Source organism: Haliaeetus albicilla, chromosome 14 (genome assembly GCF_947461875.1).
Source record: "Haliaeetus albicilla chromosome 14, bHalAlb1.1, whole genome shotgun sequence".
In the NCBI taxonomy this organism is placed as follows: Eukaryota; Metazoa; Chordata; class Aves; order Accipitriformes; family Accipitridae; genus Haliaeetus; species Haliaeetus albicilla.
Window position 1 is genome coordinate 8,640,016 of NC_091496.1, and position 27,786 is coordinate 8,667,801.

General features: G+C 40.4%; 2 protein-coding genes across 4 annotated transcripts in view; one reads left to right on the top strand and one right to left on the bottom strand.

The window, feature by feature from the left end:
* Nucleotides 1-17,285, top strand: part of ELAPOR2 (endosome-lysosome associated apoptosis and autophagy regulator family member 2) — a 102,227-nt gene extending 84,942 nt beyond the window's left edge. Inside the window, exons 15-22 of the mRNA XM_069801675.1 lie at nt 496-669; nt 2,146-2,335; nt 6,161-6,257; nt 7,480-7,581; nt 9,879-10,005; nt 10,784-10,962; nt 11,971-12,136; nt 15,206-17,285. Coding sequence (XP_069657776.1) covers nt 496-669; nt 2,146-2,335; nt 6,161-6,257; nt 7,480-7,581; nt 9,879-10,005; nt 10,784-10,962; nt 11,971-12,136; nt 15,206-15,265 — 1,095 coding nt within the window. The 3' untranslated portion in view covers nt 15,266-17,285. The remainder of the gene's footprint in view (nt 1-495; nt 670-2,145; nt 2,336-6,160; nt 6,258-7,479; nt 7,582-9,878; nt 10,006-10,783; nt 10,963-11,970; nt 12,137-15,205) is intronic.
* Nucleotides 17,286-22,988: 5,703 nt separating this feature from the next.
* The window catches only part of GRM3 (glutamate metabotropic receptor 3), a 106,585-nt gene continuing 101,787 nt past the window's right edge, over nt 22,989-27,786 (bottom strand). For all 3 annotated transcript variants that reach the window (XM_069801679.1, XM_069801678.1, XM_069801676.1), the window contains one exon: nt 22,989-23,536. In XM_069801679.1, coding sequence (XP_069657780.1) covers nt 23,463-23,536 — 74 coding nt within the window. In that variant the 3' untranslated portion in view covers nt 22,989-23,462. The remainder of the gene's footprint in view (nt 23,537-27,786) is intronic.

A 27,786-nucleotide genomic window follows, 5' to 3' on the forward strand; every position in this document is an offset into this window, starting at 1 on the left:
TATCATATGCAACATCCTTTGGCAAGGAGCAGCACAGGGACTTGAAGAACTGCTCAATTTGTTCATATTCTGCCTGTCTTCAGCTGGGTTCATATCCTATCCCTGTTTCTTGAGCTGTTTCTTGTGTTTCCTTTGCAAGATGTGGGTGAGGCCATGTTCTGGTCTATCTACCGGGCTTTAAGCTGGGACATTAGGATCCTAAAAGCACCCACAACAAAAAAGAGCAAGAAACTCTGCATTTTCTTGGCTAATGCAGCGGACAGCAGAAAGGCCAGGCTTAGGGAATGTTAAAGTCCTGATATGTGAATGAAAGGGACTGAAACAGGAATGGGAATTCTCCCAAGGGAAAGGTGAATTACAGGAATAGGACAAAGTTCCCCTCCATCCTTAACAAGGAAAGCAGTCCTGTGTGCACCTGCTTGCTTTAACTCCCAGGTGAATGGTTTGCTGCTGGTCTGTAACTGCTCTTTAATGGATGCCTCTCCTTTTCTGAAGGACCACTCTGCCTGCTTCAGTGACTGCCTGGTGTCGTACATCAAGGATAATCAGAGCCTGAATTATGATTTTAGCAACCTCAGCCAGGTGGGCTCGTTGATGAGCGGACCCAGCTTCACTTCCCGAGGGACCAAGTTCTTCCACTTCTTTAACATCAGCCTGTGTGGGAATGAGGTGAGCTCAGCTGGTGCTGAGGGTTGCGGGGATTAACCAATTTGCTGCCCATGTTGACGCTCTGTGGGATCACACTGGGACAGGATGAGGGCTCCCCTACAGCTGAGCTGTCACCGACACTGTGCAAACACTTGCCTCTGGATCTTGCTCAGCAGGGCAAGAGGACTTTTGAGCAGCCAAGTGATTTTCCAGAGCAAAGATGACAGAGTTTTAGGCATAAGTAATGCCCAGAAGAAAAACCCCGTCACATCCCTACCTTTTCTTAATTCTTGTGCCTTCAAGTCACTTGGGTCACAACCCTGACCTTTTTGTGCTGCCGCCAAGGAACTCAAGTGGAGAGTCTGAGTCTTTCGGTTGCCAACTTCTTTCCATATGCTACCCTTGTGAATTTGCTGGAGATGTTGCTGTCAGCAGAGCCCCTGGTCACCCTGCTCTCTGCCAGTGGCCGAGATGCCCGTTGTTGACTTTGATTGCAGCCTTTTAAATTGGTGGAAATATGTGTTTAGTCCATGAGTGCAAACAGTTTCCACCCCAGAGTCAAGATTTTTCTGTCTGGGGCTTGGACTATACCAGAGCATGGTGTCACATACATAAATTGAAGTTTTGGAGCAGTACCAGTGATGTGTATTGTCCCATGAAAGCCAATGCATGTAGTTTACATTAATGTTCAGCCCTGTAAAGTTCTGAAGTTTCTTTCCATGTACCAAGAGGTCTGCATGAGTTGAGGCAAATGATTAGTCACTTTTCTTTACAGTGTTTTGCATACTTTTAGGCTTAAATGTGTGTTTAAGTACCACCTGGATTAGAGCTGCTGACAACTAGATCCTCAAAGGTACAGATACGCTCACTCCCCTATGGATCTGGTCTTCATTTTCCCAAACTACTATGACGGTACTACAGTACTACCAACCATATGATTAGGTCATGAATGCTTGACATTTTGTCAGGACAACTGAGTCTGGTGATTTGTCTTTCATTGCTCTTGCTCTGAGATTCTAGCACTGGTCTTGACAGGTGACATTAATGCAGCCTTGAAGGCTAAATATCTGTTTAGGGATTTCATGTATTTATGCTTTGAAAATATTTTATCTGGATTAAATCTCAAATAAAGAGGTATTCTACAGTATATTATTTAAAGGCAAGGGAAATATGGTTTTCCTTTGCAAACCATTTCATTATGCTCCGCTAGTAAACACTGTGCTGTCAAGATAAACAAAGAGTGCTTCGTAGCACAGGTTTCTGATAAGACACGTACCAGAGGTGACATCGTGTTTCTGAGTCTGTACAAGGCTTTAATCACAACTTTCATGATGGCACAGTTTGTTGTTGCAATTTGTCCTTCTCATGATAGAAACATCAAGTTGTTTCTAAGGTGCGGTAATGAAACTCATCCAGTTTGCAATCTCTCCTTTCCCAAACTTTTTCATGTCTTATCAACAACGAACTGCTTCCTCATTTTTTCCTGATTGTCCACAGGGGAAGAAGATGGCTATTTGCACTGACAATATCACCGATGTTACTCTGAAGGACATGGTTGCAGAATCAGAAGATTTTTCCAATTTTGTGGGAGCTTTTGTCTGTCAGTCCACCATCATCCCGTCAGACAGCAAGGGTTTCCGAACAGCCCTGGCTCTGCAGTCCAACAGCCTTGCTGACAGGTTCTTAGGTACACAGTTTGTCTTCTGCTTGTAGTTATCTTGCATGTACTCTCATGTATTTAGGGCTGCAGAGTAAATCCTTCTCAGCTCAGCAGGGCTGCGCGGGGGGAAGAGTGAAGGGGCAGCCCAAGATTCAGTCCCAATTTGTTCCTGAGCTGTGAAGCAGATCTGGGCAGATGCCATTGCCTTTTGCTGCTCTTTCTGTTCAGCTGATGGCTGAAGCAGAAGAGTAAGGGCTGCTCCCATTCTTTGTTTTCCATGCCAGTATTACTCACTATTCCCTGTGTTTCGTCTGGTGGGTCCCATGGTGCACAGAATTTCAGCACAAAAATCTGGAGAATGTAATTAAAAAGCACTGGTTTTCTTTCATGTTTCCTACCCACCTCATGCAAGGCAAGACCAATCACTGTAGTAGTCACATTAGTCCAAGTGTTTCTGCCCATGCTAAGTGCCCACTCCGGCAATTCCAGAAGAATCTGGTGCTGGGACATAATTAGGCGAGAAAGGAGGAGGCTTAGGGCAGCATGGGGCCATGCATATCGTTAAGGCTTGCATTGCTCTGGCTCACAAGTTCCCAGAGTCTGAGGCCAGATTAGACGATGAAGTCATTTAGTCTGTTCACCTATCCATTACAGGCACCGAGTGTTTGTACTTTCTCCCTGGCATTGAGCCCAGAAACTCATGTTTGACAAAAGCACGTCTTTGGAAGAGCATTCAACCTGGACTTTTAAGACAGCCAGCAATAAAAGCTTTGCCACAGTCATTGGTATTTTTTTCCACTGGTCAAACACCACCTCTGTATTTTGTTTTAAAGCAGGCTTGTTTCCTGTTTGAATTTGCCTGGCTTCAGTTTTCAGCTCTTGCTTCTTGTTATTCTTTCTCCATTTCACACCCACATTTTCCTCCTTGGAGGAATATTTTGTGTAAGGAATCACCACACCCTCCCCAGTCTGCTCTTCTGATAATCTAAGTAGACCAAGTTCTTCTAAGTCTCTTGCTATCATGTATATCTCTCAAGCATCTGAATAATTTTTGAGGCTGTTTCTGCAGCCTCTGTAACTTGTTATTATATTTTCTTAAAGCATGGGCATCAGAATGGAATAGTATTCCGCTATTCAATTCACTGTAATGGCAATAAAAATCTCTTTCTTAGGACTGGCCTTCATCCCTTGCTGCACTTGTCTGCACTAGAATATGTTTATTTTGATTGGGACCATCTTACCAAGTGAACCAAGTTGCTCTATCTTTTATTCCTGTTCCTCTTAATCTTTGTCTCATCTACACACTTTGTCAACAGTGATTATATAGTTACTTGCAGATCCCTGATGATAATCTTGCATTTTGGGTCTCCAATATCAATGCCTAGGGAAGCCTGGAGACATACCACATTTGGTGACAATTTCCCATGGCCAGATAATTTTATAATTAGCTAGTTAAATAATTTTTAATCCAGAGAGTGCACTTAATTGATATTACACTGCTAACTTTTTAATTAGAATCTCATGTGGTAATTAGTGAAATACTTGATAAATTTACATAATTTTCTTTAGCAGCCAAATTCATCAGCACTCAAGGAATGAAATCAGATTTGTTCAACAAGAGATGTTCTCCATAAATTCATGTTGACTGTCAGTCATTATGTATCTAATCATTAACTGAAACCCATCTTCCAATTACCTGTTATTTTGACTCATTGTGTTAGCCACATTGTTACTTGGCTCACCATATCCCCTCTCCATCAGTCTTTTGAAATTTTGCTATTATTAAAAGCTCTTTAAAGGTCACTCTTAGGCATGGGTTTGCTAGTTTATAAGCACACATGCCAAGTAGATGCCAATATCCTCTCCAGCTGCTGAAGGAATGAGGTGTTCAGTCATTGTCTTGGAAAGCAAGGAGATAGTCCTGATTTTTTCCTAATACAGAGAAAAGATACCAAGCTCTTCTGCTACCTTTTATTTATCACAGTTGTTACATTTTAAAATGGTTGAAGTTTGCCTTTCCTATCCATAAGATGTACGTTTATTTCTAGATTTTCTAAAAAAAGCTCCCAACTTGTACTTTTTCCAGTGCTGCCAAACACAGGCTTTTCCCTGAAGTCTTTAGCATCCATTATAATTTTTCTGTAACTCATAACTTTTGATTTTATTTGATTCTCTATTCTCCCTCCATTAAGCTTGTTTTTATTTGACATTGACAAATTTGGCATTTATTCAACATATTGACAAATAAAACATTAAGCAATGTTTTTATTTTAACTGCTTTTTTACCACTGTTCTGATCCAAAGTGGACTTTTACTCAAAGCTATTGTCATTCTTGCAAGAGTCATTGTGGCTTTTTAGCCATATAATTAATATCCTCTGAAGAATGACATTTCCCCCCCCCCACTTCATTTTGCTTCTAGTGTTCTTATTTTTGAGAAACTGCACTTTGAGATACCATGTCTACTGTACTGCATATTGGATGGGAATATTCTTTCATCACCTCTGTTGAATATAATAAGGTCCCTAGGAGCCGTCATCTTACAGTCTAGTGAGTAACTAATCTCTGTCCATTGTGTTGCAATCCAGATTTAAGTTTTACCCTGTGTTCGATGCAATGTCTTCGATGAGAGGAATTCATCACCTTTGCTGATGTCAGCGTATGTTCTCAGAATGCAGGGTCCTCCAAAATAACCTGACATCTTTCTGCACATGCTCCTGATGGTTGCTGCAGCACAGCTCATTTTGTTCTCTCCGTTGACGTGATGCTCTGTAGTTATCCCTCACCTGCAAGTCCTCCTGAGCAATGTTACTGAGCACAGTGATCCATGTGCTTTCACAATCCCTGGCTCTGACTTGTCCTGCACCAGGTAGTATTGTCTAGTGCAAACTGTCAGCTTCATTATCTACTATATTTACCTAAAAGTGCTATAACCAGACATGGATTTTCCAGCTGTGTGAATGGTCCTCCCAAATGTAATGCCAGTCAAGCCAAAGTCCTAAGAATTCAGTTAGGCTGTCTGAACTGTTGCAAGAACAAGTGGAAACTTCTTTTCTTCAGTCTTACCCATCTTCCCACCAGCTGCTGGCTGCTACCACCTTTTCTTGTTCTAGCAATTTTTCACCTCGCTGGAAAGATGCAGCCTGTCCCATTTGTACAGCTGCCTCTTATTCTGAAATGTTGGAGTGCAGCACCAATATTTTCTGTCTTCTTTGGTTCATGGGGTTGGAAGGATCTCTAAGAACTTTGGTTACTTGAATTTTCCTCTTTTTCAGCTCTTCTCCAAAATCCATGCAGACCTGTGTAACCTGTGTTGTTCCACACACCAGCCTGTCATTTGTTCCAAAATGTGCCATCAAGGCTTGCCTAAGACTCCATAATCCTTCTGAATCTTGCGTCTTTCAGTTTTTCTCCCACAGTACTGCAGATTGCTGAGGTTATGATGTATGAGGGTTATACATTCAAGGCATATGCTTTGAGCAGTTGTTTGGATCAGGTATCTTCAGCAGTCCTTTCCCAACCTAAATTATTTTATCATTCTGTAATATCCCATGGTTGCTTTAAATTCATACAAAAGAGTAAAACTTATTTACACTGGTGTTGTTTTATTAGTTTTTTGTTTTGTTATGTCTATGTAAGGAAATCAGAATGTATGAGGAACATACGAATCTGCAAAGTTTAGTTAGAATAGAAGAAAGTGTATAATGTATAGTAATGTCATTAAATGCTACTAAGTGAGACCCATACCTTTCAGACTAAGAAAATGTTATATGTGAACGCTTCAGAAATTGAAATTGATTCTTAGCTTGTTTGTGGATTTTGTTGTCCCCCCCCCTCCCTTCTCAAATTTTAGGAGCTACTGTTGAAACAATGCTGGAAAATATCAGCATCAAGGCAGATGTGTTTCCTCCCTCTCCAAGCAAAATACCCGATGTGCATTTCTTTTACAAGTAGGTAAAAAATTCTGTTTATTGGTACATCAAATTTCTTCATTTGTTTAAAGGAAACTAAAACTTTGAGGGGAAATCGTTAATCTACCTTTAATCTTTATCACTTTAATCAGTATCTGGCTGATATTGATTGGCATGTTGAAGAACATCTTATGAAATCAGCAAACACTGTTTACTCAAATGTGAATTACACTTGATCTATAGAGAGCGATACCAGAGCTTTGATTCATCCAGGTGCCACTTCCAGTGTCATGTTCCTTTCCATAATTTCTCATATATGGCTTTGATATGTCCATTTCCCATTGCATATTTTCTTTCACATTCATTTGTATTTACTTTGATGTTACAAACCCAGACTAACTGAGGTTAAAAATAATTGTTCTAACCTGCACGGTTACTAGTGTGCCTTTCCTATTCTTCAGTTTCCTCCATAAAAAGAATGCCTCGGCTTGGGTAAGAATTAGCTCAAAGATCACCTCAGTTAAGATGTCTACATGCTGGTGTCTTCATGTGAACTGGGTTTCTAAGCTTGGACTGTGGAGCCCATAGGGCCATTCAGCTTATCTTAAGGCACATACCTATATTTATTCTACTGATTGGCTCTCTAGATTGTGTTGGCTTTAGTGATAGATCTTAATTGGCTGTAACACTTTGAATATCAACATTTTATGCATATGTGAATGCCTAAATTACATGTCTGATCTGCAGACTGAACCCCACACAAGTGACCCTACTTTGAGTATATTATGAACTTGGGTTACAATGTCTATCATGTTGGAATAAGGTCCATTTTTTAATCCCCTTTGCCTTATGCTATTTCAGGACAGTGTGGTTCTCTCATTACTAGGCGAGGAGAGAGCCATCATAAACTCTCCCGCAGAGTAGCACACCAACCACAGCACCTGCAATTCTCTTTTAAAATTGTTCTATTCTGTTTTGTGGGCAGGTTTATTCCTTGACTCAGCAGAATTCAAACTAGTTAGAAAAACAGAGCAGTTCCCTGAGTGGCATCTCACAGCACTTGGAGAATTAAATGAAATGGTGAAACCTACCCTGCTTCTGTTGCTACTCTTTTTTCTTCCAGCTGAAAAAGGCAAAAGCACTGTGGTAAAGGGTATTTCTTTAGTATTCCAGTTGCATGAATGGACGGAGACCTATTAAAGAGCAACATGTATTTACTGTAGTGGAAAGGTGTTACATTTCTCCTCTTGTTTGATATTAGGTCTTCAACAGTGACAACCTCCTGTGAAAATGGCCGTGCAACTGTTGTGACAATGAGGTGCAATCCCAACAAACCAGACCAAGGAGAGCTTTCTGTGCCCAGGTATTTAAGTATTTGTATCCTAGTAGTGCCAAAAAGCCTTTTCTCCTCAGGTAATCTTTACAAAACTCATTAGTAATTTTATACTTAACAGCAATGAGGAGTGCTGTCTCCCTCATCAGCCACCCAGGAGGTCTCACTCCTTTCTCCTAGGTGAATGACCTTTGTGTCCATCACCTCCCAGCAGACCAACTGCTCTGTATTTAGGCTGTGTGGTGAGAGAAGTTAGAGCTCAGGCAGGTTGTTTTGAGCTTAAAGCCAAAAGAAAATATAGTGATGTTTTCTTGTCACCACTTCTCCCTTATTTCAGTTCCTTAATTTGATCTTTGGCCTCCTGATTAGAGCTGCCTAGTCGGGGCTTTGAGAGGTAGTTTTTCTTCCTTGATCTACAGCAGTTGCTGTGGACAAAGTGATTTTTTTGAAAAACAGCAGCCTGTCCTAGGAACTATGAAATCTTCTATTGCAATACTTCCATGAGCCCTGATTCTGTCTAGTTCAAGTTCTATATGTACTTATTTATGTGTCTCATCACTCCAGTTTGTATCATGCAACCCTTGTGCTAGTTGTGTTTAATTTGGCTGACCTTTTTTTCCCTTCACACTGGTTCAAGTGAATCCAAAAGGCCTCTTTTTTTCCAAAGTCCTGTTTATTCCTGCACCTGAAAAGTTGCAGAGAAAAAATTGTAAAAGAGTTAATTCTATTACTCTTTAGCAACACCCTGTGATTATTCAGAAGTTCCCCTCAACTCTGATAACCCTCCTCTTTGGCTGTCAAGGCCCATCTTAGTCTATAAATATCTATAGTAACTATAAAAGTTACTATAAAACTGCTGATAGCCCTTTCACTCATCCTCCTTCCCAAAAGTTAAGTCCTCTTCCAAAAAGCTGACGGTGTGAGAAGTGTGGGATCCTCCTTTGATCCCTGTCCCTCTTGGGACAGGTGAGCCATGCTCACCTGAATGAAGGCAAAGAGGCATCTACTTCACAGGTGATGGATGAGTGATTGATGTTTGAACACCTTTGGAGATGTTTACCCCAGTTTCTTAGGGACCTGTCACACTACAAATCATGCTGGGCAACAAGCCACTATCTATCAGCTGCCATGTGAAAATCCTCTAGGAGTCCTTCTAGTGTTGTAGGTCAAACACGATGTGAGCTGTGACAACTCACTAGTAGTAAGGGAGGAGTAACCTACCTTGCTTTTAAAAGTGTGAGCATGGGCAGAAATGGCACACAGCTGACATGATGTACCTTATCTCAGTTCTTGCTGACTTCTCCCTTCCTAGTCCCCTTTGATTAGGTCAGCAGTCCGACAGGTATTTTGAAACAGTGAGGTATCTGATACATGTCAAATAATACTGCATGTAACCCCTTTATGCTCCAGACAAGGTGTTTAGTATCAAATGAAGTTACAGTATAAGATGAAAGAGGTTGAGGAGAAAGGTCTGTCAATGCTCTTGCCATGTACATTGAAAAAATGTTGCATAATCCAGAGAGGACAGTTGTCAGTTACTCAAATCAGGATAAGCCAGAATGGGCTTTTAGGGCTGTGCATTTTTCAATCCTTCAGATGATATAGGAAAAAAAAAATAATCCATTTTTCTGTATGGATATATTTCACATTTACATGATCTAGCTTCTTGCATGGACTTTTGGCCACTGCTGCTGTTAGACCTGACGTAATTGTAAATAACAAAAGCTGCGTGAATGTCCTGCCATTGCCAGTACAACTTTCTTCTGCAGGCTGAATACAAAATAAGGTCATTAGTCTTTCTTAGACTAAGAGAGGCTGTTATCTCTTCATTAACTGGTGAACATCCTTCTAGTAATTAACCATGACAGGACAAGTCCATTCCATACGGACGAAATCACCCAGACATCATTAGAACAACAGCAGGAACCAGATAGCAGCATTCATGTGGAACAGTCACCCAGTGCAGGAGAACAGCGATAGAGGTGCATGCTGGGCTAGCCCATGCTGGTGAAATGCTGGAGTAGTTCTGCTGATCTCCAAGACTTGCTTCTTTCTTTTCTTTTCACCGTAGGTGCGTGAGTAGCACTCACTGCCAGGAACTGAACTGCTATTTTAGACCTTTGACAGCCCAACATCTGTTTTCACTCGAGAAATCATTTTGCAAACTGGGAAAAATTCTTACCCCAGATTTTTCCATCTGCTGACTTGATGGATGTTTACCCATTTGTTGTACTTACCATTACCGATCTTCAGCAGCAGAATGTGGAGTGAGGATGCAAACCCCAGAGTGTTTCGTAAGTGATAACTAAGCTTTGCTCTCCTCCTAGCTTATGCCCTGCGGGCACCTGCGATGGATGCACTTTCTACTTTGTATGGGAAAGTGCAGAAGCTTGCCCTCTCTGCACGGAGCAAGACTACCATGAGATTGAGGGAGCCTGCAAAAAAGGATTTCAGGTAAAGGACACATGTCTTCGAGTCAGATGGGTTCATTTGGGTATAACTTGGACTCTGTTGAAATTCAGTGTGCAAATCGATATGTAAGTGCAGGTAAAGTTGGGAAATCTGAGTCCAGGCTCTGAGCTGGCTGGGTGCGAGTCTTATTAGTGAGGTGCTGTGTTGAGACTCAGGGATATTTGTGCCAACGGCAGCGTGGTTCCTGGAGGAGAGCTGGCTTGTGCTGAGCAGCTATGTGGGTAGGGACGTGAACTCTGTATGCATTCATACATGCAGGCAAGTTATTTGTGAAGGATGGAGTGCCCAAAGGACTTCAGTCTTTTAACAGCCATATTCAGGGCCAGGCTAGGAAAGGATTCAGAATTTCAGTTCAGAAATTCATCCTTCCTTGCTTGCAATTTTTTTGCTGCTGCCTTCTCTAGTCAAACAGTAGGAAGTCCTTTCACAGGTTCAGAACTGTCCTGTTGATCAAAGCTCCAATGCAGGCACAGCACATTCACAATCGCTGTCCAACCCATATTGTGCCAGGTGAAGAGCAATACAGAAGAGGAAATCCTTTTGCCAGGTCTGAACCTGCAGGCACAATCAAGGGGACAGTTGAGTAGACAATATCACTCCACCTAGAGTCTGAAAACCTGAAGTACATGGTTTGGTTTCCTTTCATTGAAAAGATGTCTAACCTTTCTACCTCAAAACAGCTTGTTTTCTTCAACTCTGAATAGTTCTTCTCTTTTTCTACAAGCAGCTCACTTTTTGATATTTGTTTTCCGTTTGAAAGGAAACCTTGTATGTATGGAATGAACCAAAGCATTGCATTAAAGGGGTTCCCTTGCCAGAAAAAAGGACCAGCACTTGTGAAACAGTGGATTTTTGGCTAAAAGTTGGAGCTGGTGTTGGTGCTTTCACAGCTGTTCTACTCATAGCCTTGACCTGCTATTTTTGGAAGAAGAACCAGAAGTAAGTACTGCAACTTGTGTTCCATATAAAAGCAAGCTAAAAGTTTGAGGGAGTGAACAGAAAGACATTTGGTGGAACTGACCTTATGACAATGTTGATGAGAAATACCATGTTGGATCAGTCCGTTAATCCACCACGTTGAGGTTTCTTCTGCCAACAGTGGCAATCAAAAATGCTAGTGAAGAAAGTATAGAAAATCCACAGTAATTTGTTGTGGCATAATTTCCCAACAGGAACTGTCTTTTTAACCCCTGAGAGTCTGAAGTTGACCTTAGGTCCTGAAGCAACAGGGCTTTCTCAAGGTCTGAAAACCAAAAGGATACCTCTTCAGTCTAATTAGTCCCTTTCAGCTGGATTAAAATAAGGTTCTTGACTGTATATTGCTTAGGTCTACTTTGGTGGGACATGTCAGGTACACACCCAAAAGATCCCTGCTTCTTAGGCTGAACATACTGACTGTTCGCCATACCCATAGTTCTCTGCTTCCCACATCTCATGCCATAAACTTTCAAAACGTGATTCCATCTCCATGGGATTTCATCGCCCCATAACACATCCAGCTTCACGAAATCCTGACTCCAGTATCACGGTCCCCACTTCTTACTGCCTCCTACCACACACTGTTACACATCTCTCCTCTCCCCCGTAGCCTCGTTGGACAGGAGTGTGATGCAGATTCTGATAACAGGCTGAAGTCTGACCTGCTATTGCCCCAACCAGCACACAGGTCACACTTCTTCATGCAGGAAATCCTCTTGACCTACTTGTGGTCTTTTGGGAAAACATGGATCTTTTATAAGGATAGAGGCCTAATCTAAGAGAGCAGGAGCTCAAAGTATTGTTAATACTATTTTGGTTACATGTTTTTAATGATTGAAAAGTATCTAATTTCCAGTAAATACCTCAGAAGTAACTATGTGGAAGGACTGCAGATAATCTAAATTACAAAAACCTTGAATATGGGAGATTTGTAAAAAAATTTGTGCCTGTCTGTCTTTATATCTTCAGACTGGAGTATAAATATTCCAAATTAGTGATGACAACGAACTCAAAAGAGTGTGAGCTGCCAGCTGCTGACAGCTGTGCTATAATGGAAGGAGAAGATAATGAAGAAGAAATAGTATATTCAAATAAGCAGTCACTGCTGGGGAAGCTCAAGTCCTTGGCAACGAAGGTGAGTAGTAATTACTACTATTAATACTAAAAATAATTATTATCTTTATTTATTACTGGACGTGATGAGGCTCTGATGCTAATTTGCACACTGCTTTGTGCAGCCTCCCACGCACACTTCACCCAGCCCATAGTCAATCTGCTGAAATCCACAATGTGGATAATGGTAAGAAATGTTTCAGGATATTGAGTAAATGCTTCCTCTTCTGCAAAGAGATTTCAGTAGCATTCTGTATTGTACGGGTGATACCTAAAAAGAGCAGTTAATGGCGGGAGGAACCTCTCTGCCTGGATTCCTATCAGACACCTCCATTGCTGAGGCAAACACAGCTATTATAGATATAGAAAATTAACATTGGGAATATAGCCACCAGCCAGCTGCTTGCAGCTCACCTGGGCTGGCTTCATGGCTAACTTGAGAACCATAATTTTGAGCACTACAAGATTCAGTTGAAGAGGAGGCATCAGCCACAGCCTGTTACTCAACACAGCAACCTCCTCCATTTCAGTGGGAAGCAACAGCAAAAAGCATTTTTTTCTGCAGCACATGTGATATGGGTTGTTGCATGTCTCAATTCATAGCATGAAGGTCTTTGGTGTCCTTTGAATGTTTCTGAGAGGAGCAACAGAAGACCATCATGGTAGATCCTGCAAGCACTTTGGTCTTTATTCTAAATGCCTTAAAGTCTATGGGAATGGTAGTGCTGTCTTTAAGGGAGTCCAGCTGGGACATCTGTTATGATCAGGATAAAGGTGGATGACATTTTCCCTTTCAAATAGTTTTGCTGAAGTAGGTTGTTTCAAAATAGGAAGGTTTCTCAAAAGATCACAATACAAATTTATTTTAAAAAGTCACTCTCTTGTTTCTTGTCCAAAGAATTTCAGAATGTTGAATTTTGAGATTTTTTTTCTTGTATTCATTTTTTTTCCTTTCTGTGATTGAGTGCAATATAATTAAAACCTGTGTACCTCCTTTCTTTTCCCTTATTTTTCTCCTCTCTTTGTTCTTTTACTTTTTTTTATCGGACTGCTGTCCTCTTTCCACGCTACCTGCTCCCTAGATCTCCCTCCTAGGAGAAGTTACCATTACACAGCTAACATGCGGAACTTCCCCTTGACCCCAGCCTGACCATTTGTCTTGCAAAATCGATATTGTTCCTTGTGGAAAGGGGCAGAAATTCAATATTAATTCTTAATTCAATATTAAGAACGTTGAAAATGTAAATAAAATCAAATCACATCAAATTTTGTAGTGGTGTTGCGAAAATGGAGGTTGATTCCATTTTTGAATCCTGTGGGGACTGACTTTGAAATACTGATGATGGTTTTTTGTCCGCGAAATGGCTTGGCTGGCTGTGACTGAGTGTAATGACCAGTGCTGCTGGTGAGCGTTATGTTTTGCTGTACGCCTGATAAGTGTAAGAGCTTTGCTGACTCCATTTGCAGCATCAACCACTGGCTCCTTCCTGATTAGAAGTATAGAGACGAGAGCATGGGAGAAGTGGTTTTTTTTTTTTCTCTTTAAAGTAAGCTTTAATACTTTAGTATTCAGACCACCTGAATGCCTATTTGGACTCAAAAAGAGTTTTTTAAAGTTCCTATATCCATTGTAGGAGGCTCCCTAAGTATTCTCTCCTTCTTAAACAAGCCTGTCAGATATTTCTAAGCTGGTTCCTTTTTTCCTGCTAGATAATCATAGCTGGCAAACTGAGCTTCCAGTACCTCATTAGCTTACTGAAATCTGTGTCCTGTATCCCTGCAGATAACCGGAATTTAATATATATTTCTCCAAAACAAATGTTATAGACATCAGTTTTCATTTATGCAAAAGAAGAGGAAATTCATGTCCTGCTGGATATGCATGTAAAATATGGAAAAAATCTATGGAGGAAAACAGGGGAGTAAAAGAGGAGAAATGTAAACTGAGAGAGAAAAAAAATCTGAGGTATCCTAACTGTATATTCAAGCTTCAGGCAATGTCATTTCTATGAAGCAAAACATCTCATGAAGCTATTAGTGCTTTTGAGTACCCAAGGAATTCAGGGCTAGGCCTGTAATACAGAAAGAAATGACTGTTATTTTTAATGAGAATATAGAAGTTAAAGAATTATGAAACTGCTTCAGACTGGAGGCTGTTCTAGTTCCATCTGTCGTCTCCAGCATAACAATACCGGGTCCATCAGAACAAGAAATATATACTCTGCAGTAGGCTAGCGTAGGACAGTTTTCTCCCCTGCTCTCTCTCACATCTGCACTAGGCTGTCCTGATCTGAGTGAGATGGCTTTGAAGATCAGATCATGAGGTTAGTTTAACATAGTTTCCAAACTGTCTGTGTACATCAGCAAGTGTAAAAAGTAGGTACATGAAGCAAGAACCAGCATTTTCTAGTGAGTAGTTTTATTTATTTAGTAGTTTTATATATCCTTCATTCATTGCTTCTGCAAGGACCATTGGGTTGTTCATACAAACAGAGTAACACGTACGTCCACACTTCTCACCCTGATGCCTGCCAGCCAGATGGCCTAGTCTGTCACCCAGCAAATAAAAACAGAAAGAAAACTCAACCCTTCAGCCCTGATTTTTAGGATGGCAGAGGATTTGTAGACTCTTTTTGTCCTGTGGGTGTCCCAGAGGAGGAGCTGGGATGGGAATCCAGGAGTGAGGCAGTGGTGTTCACATTCAGAGACTTTGGGCCAAACATTTTATTTGCTGTAGGAAACACGTTAATAAGTAATAATAACCATAGATATGATTACCTTGCAATTCCCCAGCTCTGACTACCTGTCCTATACTATGACTATGAAATGCAAACTTGCCCTGTACCCTCCAAAGTAAGTACCATGAACAATATATATGGCATAATTTTATTGATTTTGCAAATTTTTACAGAATTAATAGTGTTATTAAATAATAAAGGGTCAAAATGTGCACTTAATGACTGTGGTAGAAATAAAGGGAAGTCTTTTGCAAAAGCTGCTCTGGAGATATTAACAGAAGAAGTGACTGTAGTAACTGTTGGAGCGAATTTGAGGAATCCCAGTTGATGGGAACCTGTCTGTTCCATTGCAGGAGAAGGAAGATCATTTTGAATCTGTTCAGCTGAAATCTTCAAGAGCCCAGAATATATGAAGAATTAATGCTGCCTTCAAAGAAACAAACCTAATTTCTATTTTTACAGGACCATATTTTAAACATATTCTGGCACACATTGTAGTGGTGATCTTGGTGAGAAATGCTTGGCCATTTAGGAGGAAAGAAGACAGGGAGCAAACCAGAAAATTGGATTGCCTTACCATGTGATTGAGTACCTTGCCAAAAAAGAAAGCAGACGCTTGGATTCCATACTGGGAATGAAATTCAACTCAGGAAGAGATATACATACTGCAAATAACATGAATTTTTTGGATTCACCTGGGCATCGCTCAGGCATGCCATATGATTTATAGGTACCTTTCATTTCCTATCACTCCTTCTACACTTATTCATAAGAAATGATTTTCAGAGAGGCCTGAAACCTCCTGCAAAAGTTGTGTATTGTCCGTTAGTAGCATAACTGAGTCTCTCTTAAAATCAGAATTGTGAATGGTACTCGAAATGAGCCTCAGGTGAGTTTTGATCTTTGGAAAATACTTTTGATTTTAGTGCTTTGAAGGGCTGGATGGTCTGTGTTGGCTTCTAACACAAGAGGCATGGTGTTGCACCTGCAAGTTGAACCTGTTCTGATGCCTAAGTCATGGCCATCAGGGCTGGGGTAAAAGCTGGTGCTATTCAGTTTAAATGTGTTAACTGCTGTTGTATGAATTGTAGGTCTGGGCCCATGAGTTTATAGGCAGTAGCAGGCTCAAACTCTATAAAGAGAAGGAAAGTGATACCTACAGTGCAAGTTGCACTTGTCCCTCTCTGTGGAAGCTTGTCCTTTCAAGAGAGGTCATTGGCAGTTTCAGCCCCCTCCCTTGGGCTGCCAATACATCACCTTTCCCTGGGTTGCAAGCCAACAGAACCAGAACTCTGGAGGTAGAGCAAGAATCTCTACTTCTGGAAATCAGGGGTTGGCTTTGTCAGCTGGGAGGCTTATTAGAAATACTCAGCCATCTCTGTTCCTGGACCCATGCAAAGAACAAGGATGGATGCCCAGCAGAGCTGAACATGGGTTACGTACTTGCACAGCTCAGCATCTAAATGCTTTCTGCTGTCAATGCAAGTACCTGCTTTGGAAGAAGGGCACAAAATGGTGCCTTGAAAACTGGTGGTTAGATGGACTTTTTCATGAAATCAGCCACATTATAAGCATGTGATCTTCATAATACCCACTGTAAAAATTTCCTGAAATTCCCATTGAGGTCAAACTCAAAGGAATCTGAAACTTAGGCAAAAAATATTTGAGTAAAATTATGCAAGACTTGTATAGAGACAGGAGAAAATGAGGAATGATTCTTGTATTGACCTCTGGTCAGACTCATATTTCCATTATAGCAAAATTATGTGAATTGTGGAATGCATCAAAAGCAGAAAAGACACATGGGCAGAAATGGTCTTTTTACTATAAGGAATATAGATTTTTGATTTTATATGACTGAGCTAGATCTATCAATAAAAGAGGGCCCGCTTTTAAGTAAAATTTAAATTAAACTGAATTTTCTGCACTCTAAATATTTTATTATACTATAGGTGTGGACAAAAATTTTATGAAGTTTAGATGATTTTTTTTCTCTAGGGAAAATTCAGCTCAGTTATTTTATATCTCCAGTCAAAGAACACAGGCTTTACTCTTTTGATGGGAGATACTTCAGACATCTTAACTGAAGTGATGTACATTTTTTGTTGTTCTTGAAAAGGCACTTCACTTTCCCAACAAAGGTTTTTATGGGATATTGTTGAATGTATATTAAATACACATTCCTTTTTGTATATTTTGTACCATTGCACACTTATTATTGTACATTGTATTTGTTGTCATGATGTCATTTATATATGGTTGTCAAAGATGATATGCTCACGGAGTAAATGGTTATGGCTTTGGGATTTCACTTCTTGGATCTTTTATGAAGAGGGTTTTTATGTTGTTGATTTTTATTCAACTAGTGTGCTGTAGCATCAAAGATATATATCTGATGGGCATTCATAAAATAAAGTGAAAATATATTTGAAACTTTGGACTTGAGATGTTTGGTGGAACTGCAGCCTTTCCTGAACATTGCAGGTCTGCAGTGGTGGCTAGAGCTTTTCACTGCCATCAAACTGCATCTGTCTACTTCTCCTTTAATTTTTTCCCTTCTGTGTCCTCATGTTTTCCAAGCCATAATTACAGTTCATTCTCCAGAACATAATTTCTTCTTTCAACACTGGACCCATACCTCTGAAATGTCAAAATGCCTTAATTTTTATGAACTATATTTAATTTGACTTAATACCACAGAGGGTTTGTTTGGTTCCCTTCTCTTTCCCTGTTATTTCCAAATAAAGTAGAGAGTGGAAATTTTTTGTCAGCTCTGACAGACTTTGCTGTATGACCCTTCTCAGCTCTGCTTCCAAATGGTTTGTCATGATATTGTTGAAAATTCTTTCAGTCATTCTAATAGCAAATCTGGTGCAGTGCTAACATAGTGGGATTCAAACCAATACTGTAGACTTTATTTACCTCAAAATAAGAAAATCACATTTTCCAACAATTAAGCAAGTTAAACCTGGTATATTTTAGCTGACTTCTGCTATTCTTTTCTTTCTGTTAAAGATATAGTAGAGAGGGGAAGTTTCCATTTTCCCATAAGAGGCAAATTTTGGAAGCCTTTAACACTTCATTAAGAAATCAGCTGTCTGTGACCTCTTCTAGTACTCTGCCAAAATATACTTACAGCAACCTTCCCCTTTTCTCCCACATGGAATCACATCAGAAGCTGTTATTTGACGCCGTAAAACAATGTGAATCAGTCTGTTATGTGTTCACTTGATTAAACGGAATGCATTTTATTGCTGCATTTGCATGCTTTTCTTTGAAATCAGGAGTCAAGCAACCAAATCTCTTTGAGGATTAAGCACATTTTAGTGGTGTCTCTGTATAAATTATTGGCAAATTAGCAGAATGTTATTGTCTCAGCTTTGACAGTGCTTGCTAGGGGGGAAATGTGCAAAGAATGTTTTCTATCTTGGCTCTGATTATGTTGGTTGATTTATGTAATATATAATATGATTGATTAAGAGTCTAGGTTTGAGGAAAATTAAGTGTCTTAGAGCCACAATGGGCAGTTACTGAGTAGCTTGAAGGAGCTGTCATCTTTGTTCAAAGAAAGGATTTGACTATTTGTTCTTGAAAAAGAGGTTCTGGGACTCTTTGTTAGTAAAGGGGAAAGTTTGCATTTTTTGGTTTGTCTGTCCTGCTAGAGCCAGTAGTACCCATAAAATCGAGGTACTTCTTAATTCTAATCAGACAAGATAGCAGCAGATATTGCCGTTTAGAAGCCAGTGGTTGTCGACTCATCTCCAGCAGTGGCCAACACAAATGCTTCAATGTAAGAGTAAAAGCAGTTACAATTGGTACTGACACACCAATGGGGATGACATCTCTTCCTAAGCAAGGAATGCTGCTGGTTGGTCCATACCATGAAGCATGGAGGCCTTAAATAGCTATTCTAGGTAATGTAACAGGGAATGAAATCCTCAAGAGAAATCTTGGGAAGTTCTGCTTATCTTTGGTGGTGTTCTCTCTTAGTCTTTCCCATTGTGTACTTCTTTCCCTGAATCCCCTTGTTTTTATTTCTTGCTGCTTTTGAATGCTTGTGAATTGTGCAAACATGTAAGGAGATAGGAACAGAAATAAAAGGAGGTCAGGCTCATCCTAAAATATACAATGTGTGTCACAAAGTATGGTGACATCCCCAGCCACCTGGTTGGACGTGCCCACACTGAATCCATGCAGCAGGAGCAAGGGAGACATGAGAAGTGAGTTGATCATAAGCTGCCACCGTGTTTTAGTTATTTCTCTGGATGCATAGAGTTGGACCTCATCAGGAAGAAAACTTTAAGGTTCCCTATACTGTGTGGCTGGTGCTCTAACAGCACCTAAAAGCCAAAGCGAGGTTGTGTGGATGTGTGCTTGCTTGAATAAAAGATGTGCAAGAGTGACCTCTGAGAGCTTTGGTGTTATATACAGCCTGTTCCTGTCCTTGCCTCCTTCCATATTTAAAATGGAAAGAGAAAGAGAAAGTCACTCTCTTTAGGGGTAACATGCTCTGTTTTCCAGCTGGTCGTAGACAGCGGTGAAGTTGTTATCTGGCTTGCCGTTGCTGCCTCAGGAGGAGGGTTTGGTGTGTGTAGGGAAGTGGCACTGCTGGGGAGAGAGAAGACCCTTTCTGGCCCTGCCATTTCCTTAGAGGCAGGAGAAGCGAGAAGATCGGCATTCCAGATCTCCCCCAGCCCTTGCTTCCTACCCATCCCCTTCCTATTGCAAGAACAGCCCAGCCTGGCCTTGCTCGCTTTTCTTCTTGCAGGGACAAAACTCAGCTTTGCCTACGTTGCTGAGAAGTTTTGAGGTGGCTCTGGATAAACAGCTTCTGCCCTTCATCTTGCAGCCTGCAAGCGTTAATGAGTAGGCCATGACGTCATGGAAATCAGACTGTGTTTGGTGATGAGTTAAGGGTTTGGTCTCCCTTACTCTAAATGGACTAATGGGGTGAAGGATTGCAGCAGAAACCTCTTTAACCAGAGATGAGACTCCCGGGTGGAGCCAGGATATTTCGGACATTTTGCACTGATTTTGGGGGGGATTTGTTTTGTTCAGGCAGAACATGATATTTTTAAATAGGTTTTTATCATTTTGAAACAGGTGCTAGATGTTTTCAATTTGAAAAGACAATTCCTTTTGAAATTTCTTTGGCTATGACTAAAACCAGTTGTGTTCAATCAATTCAGGAAAAAACAGTGACTTGAAGACAAAATAAAATGTTTTGCTTTACCGTGGTGGATTTTGGTTTATGCTTTCAAACTTCACTCAAGGCTTGAAAAAGAAACACCTCTCCTACAAAAAAAAAAAAAACACAAAACCCACAACAAAAACCAAATCCAATATGAAGAACAAAGACAAAAAAAAAAAAAAAATTGTTTACTTCAGACTGACCTGCAATGATTTTTTTGAATCTTATTTTTCTGCTCAGCCAATAAAAAAAAGTGATCAGTTTTCCACAAACCTTTCTGCACTCTTGATTTATATCAGAGAGCTAAGGTACTCTGAAGTTACGGCTTCTGAATGAAAAACTAACCTTTTCTGCAGCCTCCAGTAAGACACTGTAGATGCTGGGTTAAGCCTTGCTCTCATCCCCAGCATTTCCCCCGGTTGGGAGCGCTCAGAGCAGTGTGACGACTGTTCGTGCTCACAGCCAAGGTACTTGGGGCTCCCATCCACCATGCAAGGAACCATGACTGGACCCACTGTGCTTTGAGGCAAATTACTCAAATCTTTACGTATGATAGGAGCAATAAGGAGACCAGCAGAGGTTTATACTCTAAAGCCGAGTTTTACACAAATGGGAACAAAAACTATGAACTGTTTTAAACAGAGAAACTAAAATCATGAAGTGAGACAACATTTAAAAAAAAAAAAGAAGACATTTTCATGGCAGTGTGGTGTGCAAAGCCTCTGCCAGACTTTGATATTTTCCTTTTTGTTTTGTTGTGTTTTGAAACTGGATTACTTGAATCATCAGGGGCAATACCAGATAATCTGCATCCTTGGACATCCGACAGAAAGTAGTGAAAGGCTTTCAAGACAAAACCAAGTACAAAAAATGTCAGGAACATTCAGTGGAGCTGGAACTCCAGAGCTCTATGTGTTTTGTTTTTTCTTTTTTTGTATGAAAAACCCACATGCAAGTGGCTTTCAAAACACCTAAGTATTCGTAACACATATTCAGATGCAGACATTGGATCATTTTCTCAATAGTCCTATTGAAATGAATAAAAACTCTGGGACAGTAAGATCCTTACCTGCTATAAATTAGCTTCAGTGATGTCAATTTGGATTCTAGGGGTGGAATTCATCTGACACAATGGCTTTATTTTCAGTGCAAACGTTGTGATCTGAGCAAGCTGTGCTAGCCTTTGTTTGGAGAGATTCATCTCAGCCTAAAGCAGCAGTCTGAGATAAGCCAGGGGAATTGTGCCTACTTCCCTCCACTGAGTACAAAGGGAGAAGAGGTTGACGATCTCATATGCAGCTATTTATACTGTAGACAATGAATGTTAGGTGAGGTGGATTTGACCTTGATTGTTGCTTTTCATAAAGATCGAGAAGAAATTCTCGTTGGCTTAGGCATTTTTAAGAGCTCCATAAAGATAATGTAGATGCAGGGACATCAGCACTATGGTCCGATATTCTGACCTCTTGCCATACTGTGAACAGCTTCTTAATCCATAAAAGAGCACACAAAGGTCAAATGAATGTAGCTTCCCAACTTGAGATGCTTTAAGGGGTCTTGGTTTAGAAAGCAAGACTCCCAACCTGTCAAAGCTTGCCCCTTGTGGGAACCAAGCCCAAAACATTAGGTACTTCAGAGCCTGTGGAGAGAAAGAAGCTGAATGCAGGGCTCTGCATGTAATGTGGGTTGAGCAATGCCTGTTTTGGGGAAAGTCACAGGGATTTTTGTACTAGACAGCTCCGTGATGCAGAGACTTAAATAGCTGCTGGTGTAGCCAGTTGCAGAAGTGTAGACATCACGAGGTCTTTGCTGGTGGACATGTGGATGTCCAGAAAGAATAGGCATCTATCTGTGAGTAGGAATTTTAAGAACCTGCATCTTTAATTTTGACATTCAAAATAACAGCTACTTCCTTTGCCAGTTCAGCCCTAAGTACTTGCACATTTCCAGAAATCAGTAAAAACATCTGCAAGCGCAGGAGAACTGGGCTCCAGAGAACTTGTACATCCAACAGTATGTATCTGTAGTGTCTGCCTTTCAAGCCTCAGTGGTGTTGCCTTTGAAGTCAATGAGAATTTTGCTATTGACCTCAGCTGGAATGAGATCAACGGGAACAAGCCCTTAGGTAAATATGCCCAGACACATTAATCAAAGGTGTGTTTGTTTCCTTAATGACTTATTGGACCCAGCAGAAGGGAGGATTTCAGAATGTTGCAACAGAGTTAGGGCAGCTTTAAGAGTGCAGTTATAAAAGCCAGATTTTAAAGCTATTTTACAATTGTCTAAGTAGCCAGTATGTGTGTCTTGAATCGTTTGGTTTGAAGGCAAAGGTCACCCCAGAGACGTGTGTAAATGTCTCCTGTATTTCTCTTTTTTGACTTCTTTTGGTCTCTGTTTCAGCAGTGCTCCAATTACCTTTCACAGCACTGTTGATGCAGATAAACTGAACCAGCTTTCTTTTGGCTGGAGGTACAAAACAGTCTTAGCTAATTTTCTGACAGATTTTCTTCCATATCTTTGCCAACCTAATCTAAAATCTCTTTGTTTTTTATATGCTACCAATCTATTGTGTGCATGACAGCATTAAGTTATGCCAAATGAGTGAACCAGCGGTCAAAAATTTTTTGCTAGTATCTCATTGAGACACAATTAGACATTTTCACTTTTGAAAATTACCCTACATTTTAATAACAAGAAGAGCACTTGAGATGCTTTAATAATGTGCATTTTTTTTTTAAGGAGAGGGAATTTATACTTGACCCTGACAAAGCATTCATTGTAAGCACATATTATGTGATACGGATTTTGTAACAGAGGCACAGACCCATACACAGATACATGTGTACACACACTAGTACTGTAGACTTTTTATCCTTTTTACCCATCCTGGTGTCTAGAGAAAAGTAATGACCTTGAGGGAGGAAGAAACAAAAATGAAACCATGCTGAAAAACTTTTATCTCTTTATTATTGGTGCCTTTACATTAATACTGCTGTTTTGTGCTGAGAAAACCAATCTGTTACACGTAAGGTAACTGTAATATACAACATAGAAATGCAGTCTAAGTTAATTACAACAAAGAGCTACAAAAAAATTTCGTAGGAAAGAAGTCACCTAACATTGCAACTGTGCTTGCAACAAATCACTCCCTTACTGCAGGACTATGCACATTGTGAACCATGGTTATTTACATGTCCCTTATGACCGTTAACAACAGAAGGGCTAAAATCAGTCTAAAAAGTTCCAGAACATCACTATATACTGTACAATCCTCAAAAATAATTTATTACACTGTTTCTAAAAAAAGGTACTAGTTTTGTTTTGATTTCTTATGTTTTCTGGTGTTTTCCGGAGTGCACAACATGTGCAAAATTTTGCCTAACAGTCTAAAAACTCAAGAACTGAACTGCAAGTCACAATCACAGAGATGAAGTGGTGGAGTCCAGAACTTCCCTTCCATTACAGACGGTCGGTACGTACATACTAGCAGATGCTGAAAGAGAAAGAGAGGGGAAAATAAACTGACTTCAGCGTAGCGAAAAATTACAACACACAGGGTTAGAATTTATGTTGATCTGGACCATCTGACCCAATTTAACCAAGGTGCCCAATGAAAAGTCAGTGTACATGACTCTGTCAGCAGTGGAGGTGATGGAGGTACTGCTTGCACCTTTACCAGGCAATTCAGCTCTGAGGCTGAAGCATCCTCTGGAGGAACCTGATTTCTCTTTGCCGATCATTGAGAGCTCTTAGGGTGACTAAGCTTCTCCAAGAAGAGTCTGAATAAAATACATGATTTTTTTTTGATGATTCTGCACCACTGGGTCTCAGTTTATAGCCCTTTGCATGCTAGTGTGAACTAATATAGCTAGAGTGGTACTAAGGTATCCCTGTAGAATAAAAAGTGAGCCTTTGGATTTTTCGTGTTTTATTGGCAAGAAATGCTAAGGTCTGATCCTTTAAGCTTTCACATAATTGGAATGGACATTCCTGAAATAAAATATATGCATTTTTAAATCCAGGAGAGAATCCACCTCTGCATATTAGGACTGTGTGTTGGTCTACTTCTTAAATAAAAAAAAGAATTCTAAGTACATGTTGGATGGAGTGAAGAAATTTTTGAATAACTGAATTTGAAAGCAAGATTATTTCTCACCTAATCCCAGAATATTTTCTGGCCATAATACCCTTCATTTCTAGGAGCTCCAAATCAGGATTCAATGTGCATGCAGAGATGAAGGCCAGATTCTGATACCCTTATCTACATTGCCTAATATTTTATACAACAGGTTTTCATTGCTTCAGTGATATGACAATTGAATCTGAGTATCAGAATGTATTTCTAAATGTATTTGTATTTTGACTGTAGGATATATTACCATTCTGCTAAAGTCTTGTGGATTTTAATTTAAAAGCAAGCTGGTTTGTCCATCTTTGTTAAAATTATCCATTGGGCATCAGGAATATGTTTTCAGATACTCCGTGACATCTCTGCTCACGGCACCATAAAGCTGTTTTTTGAAAGATACATTAGGTTAATGATAACAGTGACCCAGAGAAATGTGATGCCTTCACCAAAGAAAACACATGGCAAGCAATGACTTAGTAAACTCAATCATCCAGTGTTAAAAGCAATTTATGCAGCTGACAAGGGCATGCTCAATCTTCCAAAACTGGCGCTGGCTACACTCTCAGTTGCAGACTGGTTCTTTAAAGAGGCTCAGCATCATTTTTAGAACAAGTCATTCTTTCTTCAAACCAGCTACTTTTTCTAATTCTTTCATTGACTGAATAAATATTTCATGGAAAACAGAACTGCTTTAACAAGAGAAATTTAGAGGCACCTATTGGACTAACCTACTACTCAGAGGGCAGGACATATTCCTGATAAACAGGAGAGCCAAGAATGAGCCCCTGCTCTGAATTAGGTAGATGGAGTCTGATCTCCCACAACATGGATATGTGTTGTGAGTCACATACATGAAAGCAGTCATTGTAGGTAAAAGGTCACAGGGCATCATGTCTATGATTTTGTGAAAATTAACTATTGGGTTTTGTATTCCGTTTTTAACGGGGTATAATATGGCAGCACATTGACCTGAAATTTTTATTACGGTTGTTATTTTTGTTTCTTCTTATTGTTGGCAAATAGAAAAATCGGTACTGCTTAGGAGACCTGATTCAAATCCCTGTTCTACTGCAGTATGACTGCAGGCAAAAGCATTTCGTTCTTGTGAACATCAGTCACCCACCCAGAACTTTTCTCGCTTCAGGGTTTTTTTGAAGTCCAAGACACTGAAGAGCATGAATAGCTCAGATACTACAGTAACTGGTTTAGAAGGATGTCAAAGTTGGACAGAGAAATATGGTGGTAGGTGAGAAACGAGTGGCCTTGCCTTTTGGGTTCCCAGGCTTCCTCCACAGCATGTACCTCTCTTGTAGTGCTGGGAGGCTGTTATTAACTCTGCTGGGTGGAGTAAAGTGTTCACACTGAGCATCCAGCTGTCTCTGGGACAGAACAAAAGATCTTGCTTTTCCTTACAGACCTGAGCAATGTTAATCGCTGGCCCTGCAGTGTTCTGAGTTTCACATTGTGTCTTATAGCAGCAGCCAAGGAGTTTTCTGAAATACTGCTGGATCTGCTAGAGACACTTCACCTCCATTTTGCCTTTTGTTGAGGCCAACTACAAATGTGTGACATGACCAGAAGTCTTGATCTGGCTGCAAATCATGCTTTTGATCTCCTCTTTCCTGGCCGTCCCTCATTTTGCTTAGATAATCCAAGGCAAAGAACCAGAGGTGAAATGCAAGAGCCCAGCACTGCCATGGGCACCTTGCAGCATGCCTACATAGTCAGGAACAGGCAGATTCAAACTTGCTGTCTGTGTGCCACCTCCGCTACTCGTGCTCACAGCTGGACAGCTGTGAGTTAATCATGTATAAAAGCCATATATCAGGGCTAGTTTGAAGCAAGGGCTGGGAAAATAAATTCTGAGAGAGAAAATTTACCCGTCTGGCTATAAACAGTAGCTTCAATTCTTTTTCTTACCCCTGTGGAAGATACCTGGAGGAGCTCAAGTCTGTGTGCAGCTCTCCATGCGGACATGGATGAATGACATCTTCTGGGTGTAAAAGCTCAGCCTGAATCATGCAGGTGCTTAAATCAGTTCTGAGCTCTCTGGGAAGTTTTATGAGTGCTGACATCCTACCTTATGGTAATGCCTCTGCCAAGCCCATAAAACAGGCCACAGAAAAACTTGGGAACATCCCGATGAGGGAAACATGGCAGGGGAAGCAGAACCTATGCAGCATTCTGCCAAATGTGAATTTTTGGATTCAGATAAAAGTGTACAGGTAAGTACGTTTCAAAATGTGTCATATACCTAGGTACAGATATATCGTGCCTCTCTTCAGCTTAAATCTATATTCTTTTGTAGTCCAGACTTCAGCTGTCAAAATGATCAAAGCTCGGTGCCTCTAAAACAAGTTTCCTCACTTAGCAGTCAAGTATTCAACTGCACTTATTTTTTGCAGAGCACGTAGCAAAGACGAGGAGCTGTATTCAGATGACTACATGAGGTGCCCAGTTTAGCTCTCATGACCACTACCAACCACACCGCGTGCAGCTCACGCGGTTGACCGTTGCCTCAGGCCCTCCCTCCACTGCTCGCTTTAGGGATGTAATTGCAATACACCTTTAGAGCGAACACTTAACACTACCCAAGAGCATCACGAGTGTCATCTTTCCTCGTAGCGTCTGGCCAGTTTTCATGGTTCAAGGAACTGTGTTACAAATTGTCTGAGGCACTTGCTGTTCGTGACCCACTATGCTCATAGCATTAATGACTGATGGAGTGAAGAGGTGGTGGCAGCCCTGAGATGCAATGGAGGTGGGAATCCGTGGACATAGGAAACACATTGCCCATTCGAGCAACTTGGGTACCTCTGTCCCCTAAAGCTCTGATAGTGAATAGGAACAGGCTTTTCGGATGTTGTTGTTACTAGAATGCCCTGGAGCTAATTTTGATCAGTCTCATATTAAGCAGTTTCTGACTGATAAAACCACCATCAGGACCAAAATAAAAACAAGCTGACAGCTCTGGGACTGATGAGAGGAATATTTTAGACACGGATTAGAATCAATTTGGATTACAACAGTTTTGGAGGTTTATAAATGACTAAACAGTTAAGAAAAAAAAAAGAAAATTTATTTACAATAATTTACAAATAAATGGAAGGGAGTAAGGGAAAATTTTCCTTCTTAAAAATATTGGTGCTGATAGACACTGAGTTCTCAGTGTTATTTTCCCAAACAACTGTCCTAGATGGAAACTATAGGGCTTTTTCCATTGTATGTGATGGACCTTTTAGTCCTACTTTCAGGTCCATGTCTTGCCATGGGCCGAAAAGACCAACAAAGATGAGCAGCCCTTATTCAGCTAGGTTTTAAGCAGTAAAAGTAAATGACTGTGGCCACCTTTCTAGACAATGAAATAATAAGAGATTGTAAGTCTGGATTTTTATGCTTTCCTTAATGTCTTAAAGCCATTCACAAACCTGAAAAAGTAGGCTTTTAATGTAAAGCTGTGCATTGAGTATGTTTTCAGTCGCACGCATGCTTGCGCACACACATGTATTATCCAGCCGTTATAATAAAAATATAAAATTCCAAAATGCAAGCCTGTACAAAAGTATCCATGAATCAAAATGGTTTCTGACTAAGCTTATTCTGTAGTACGAGAG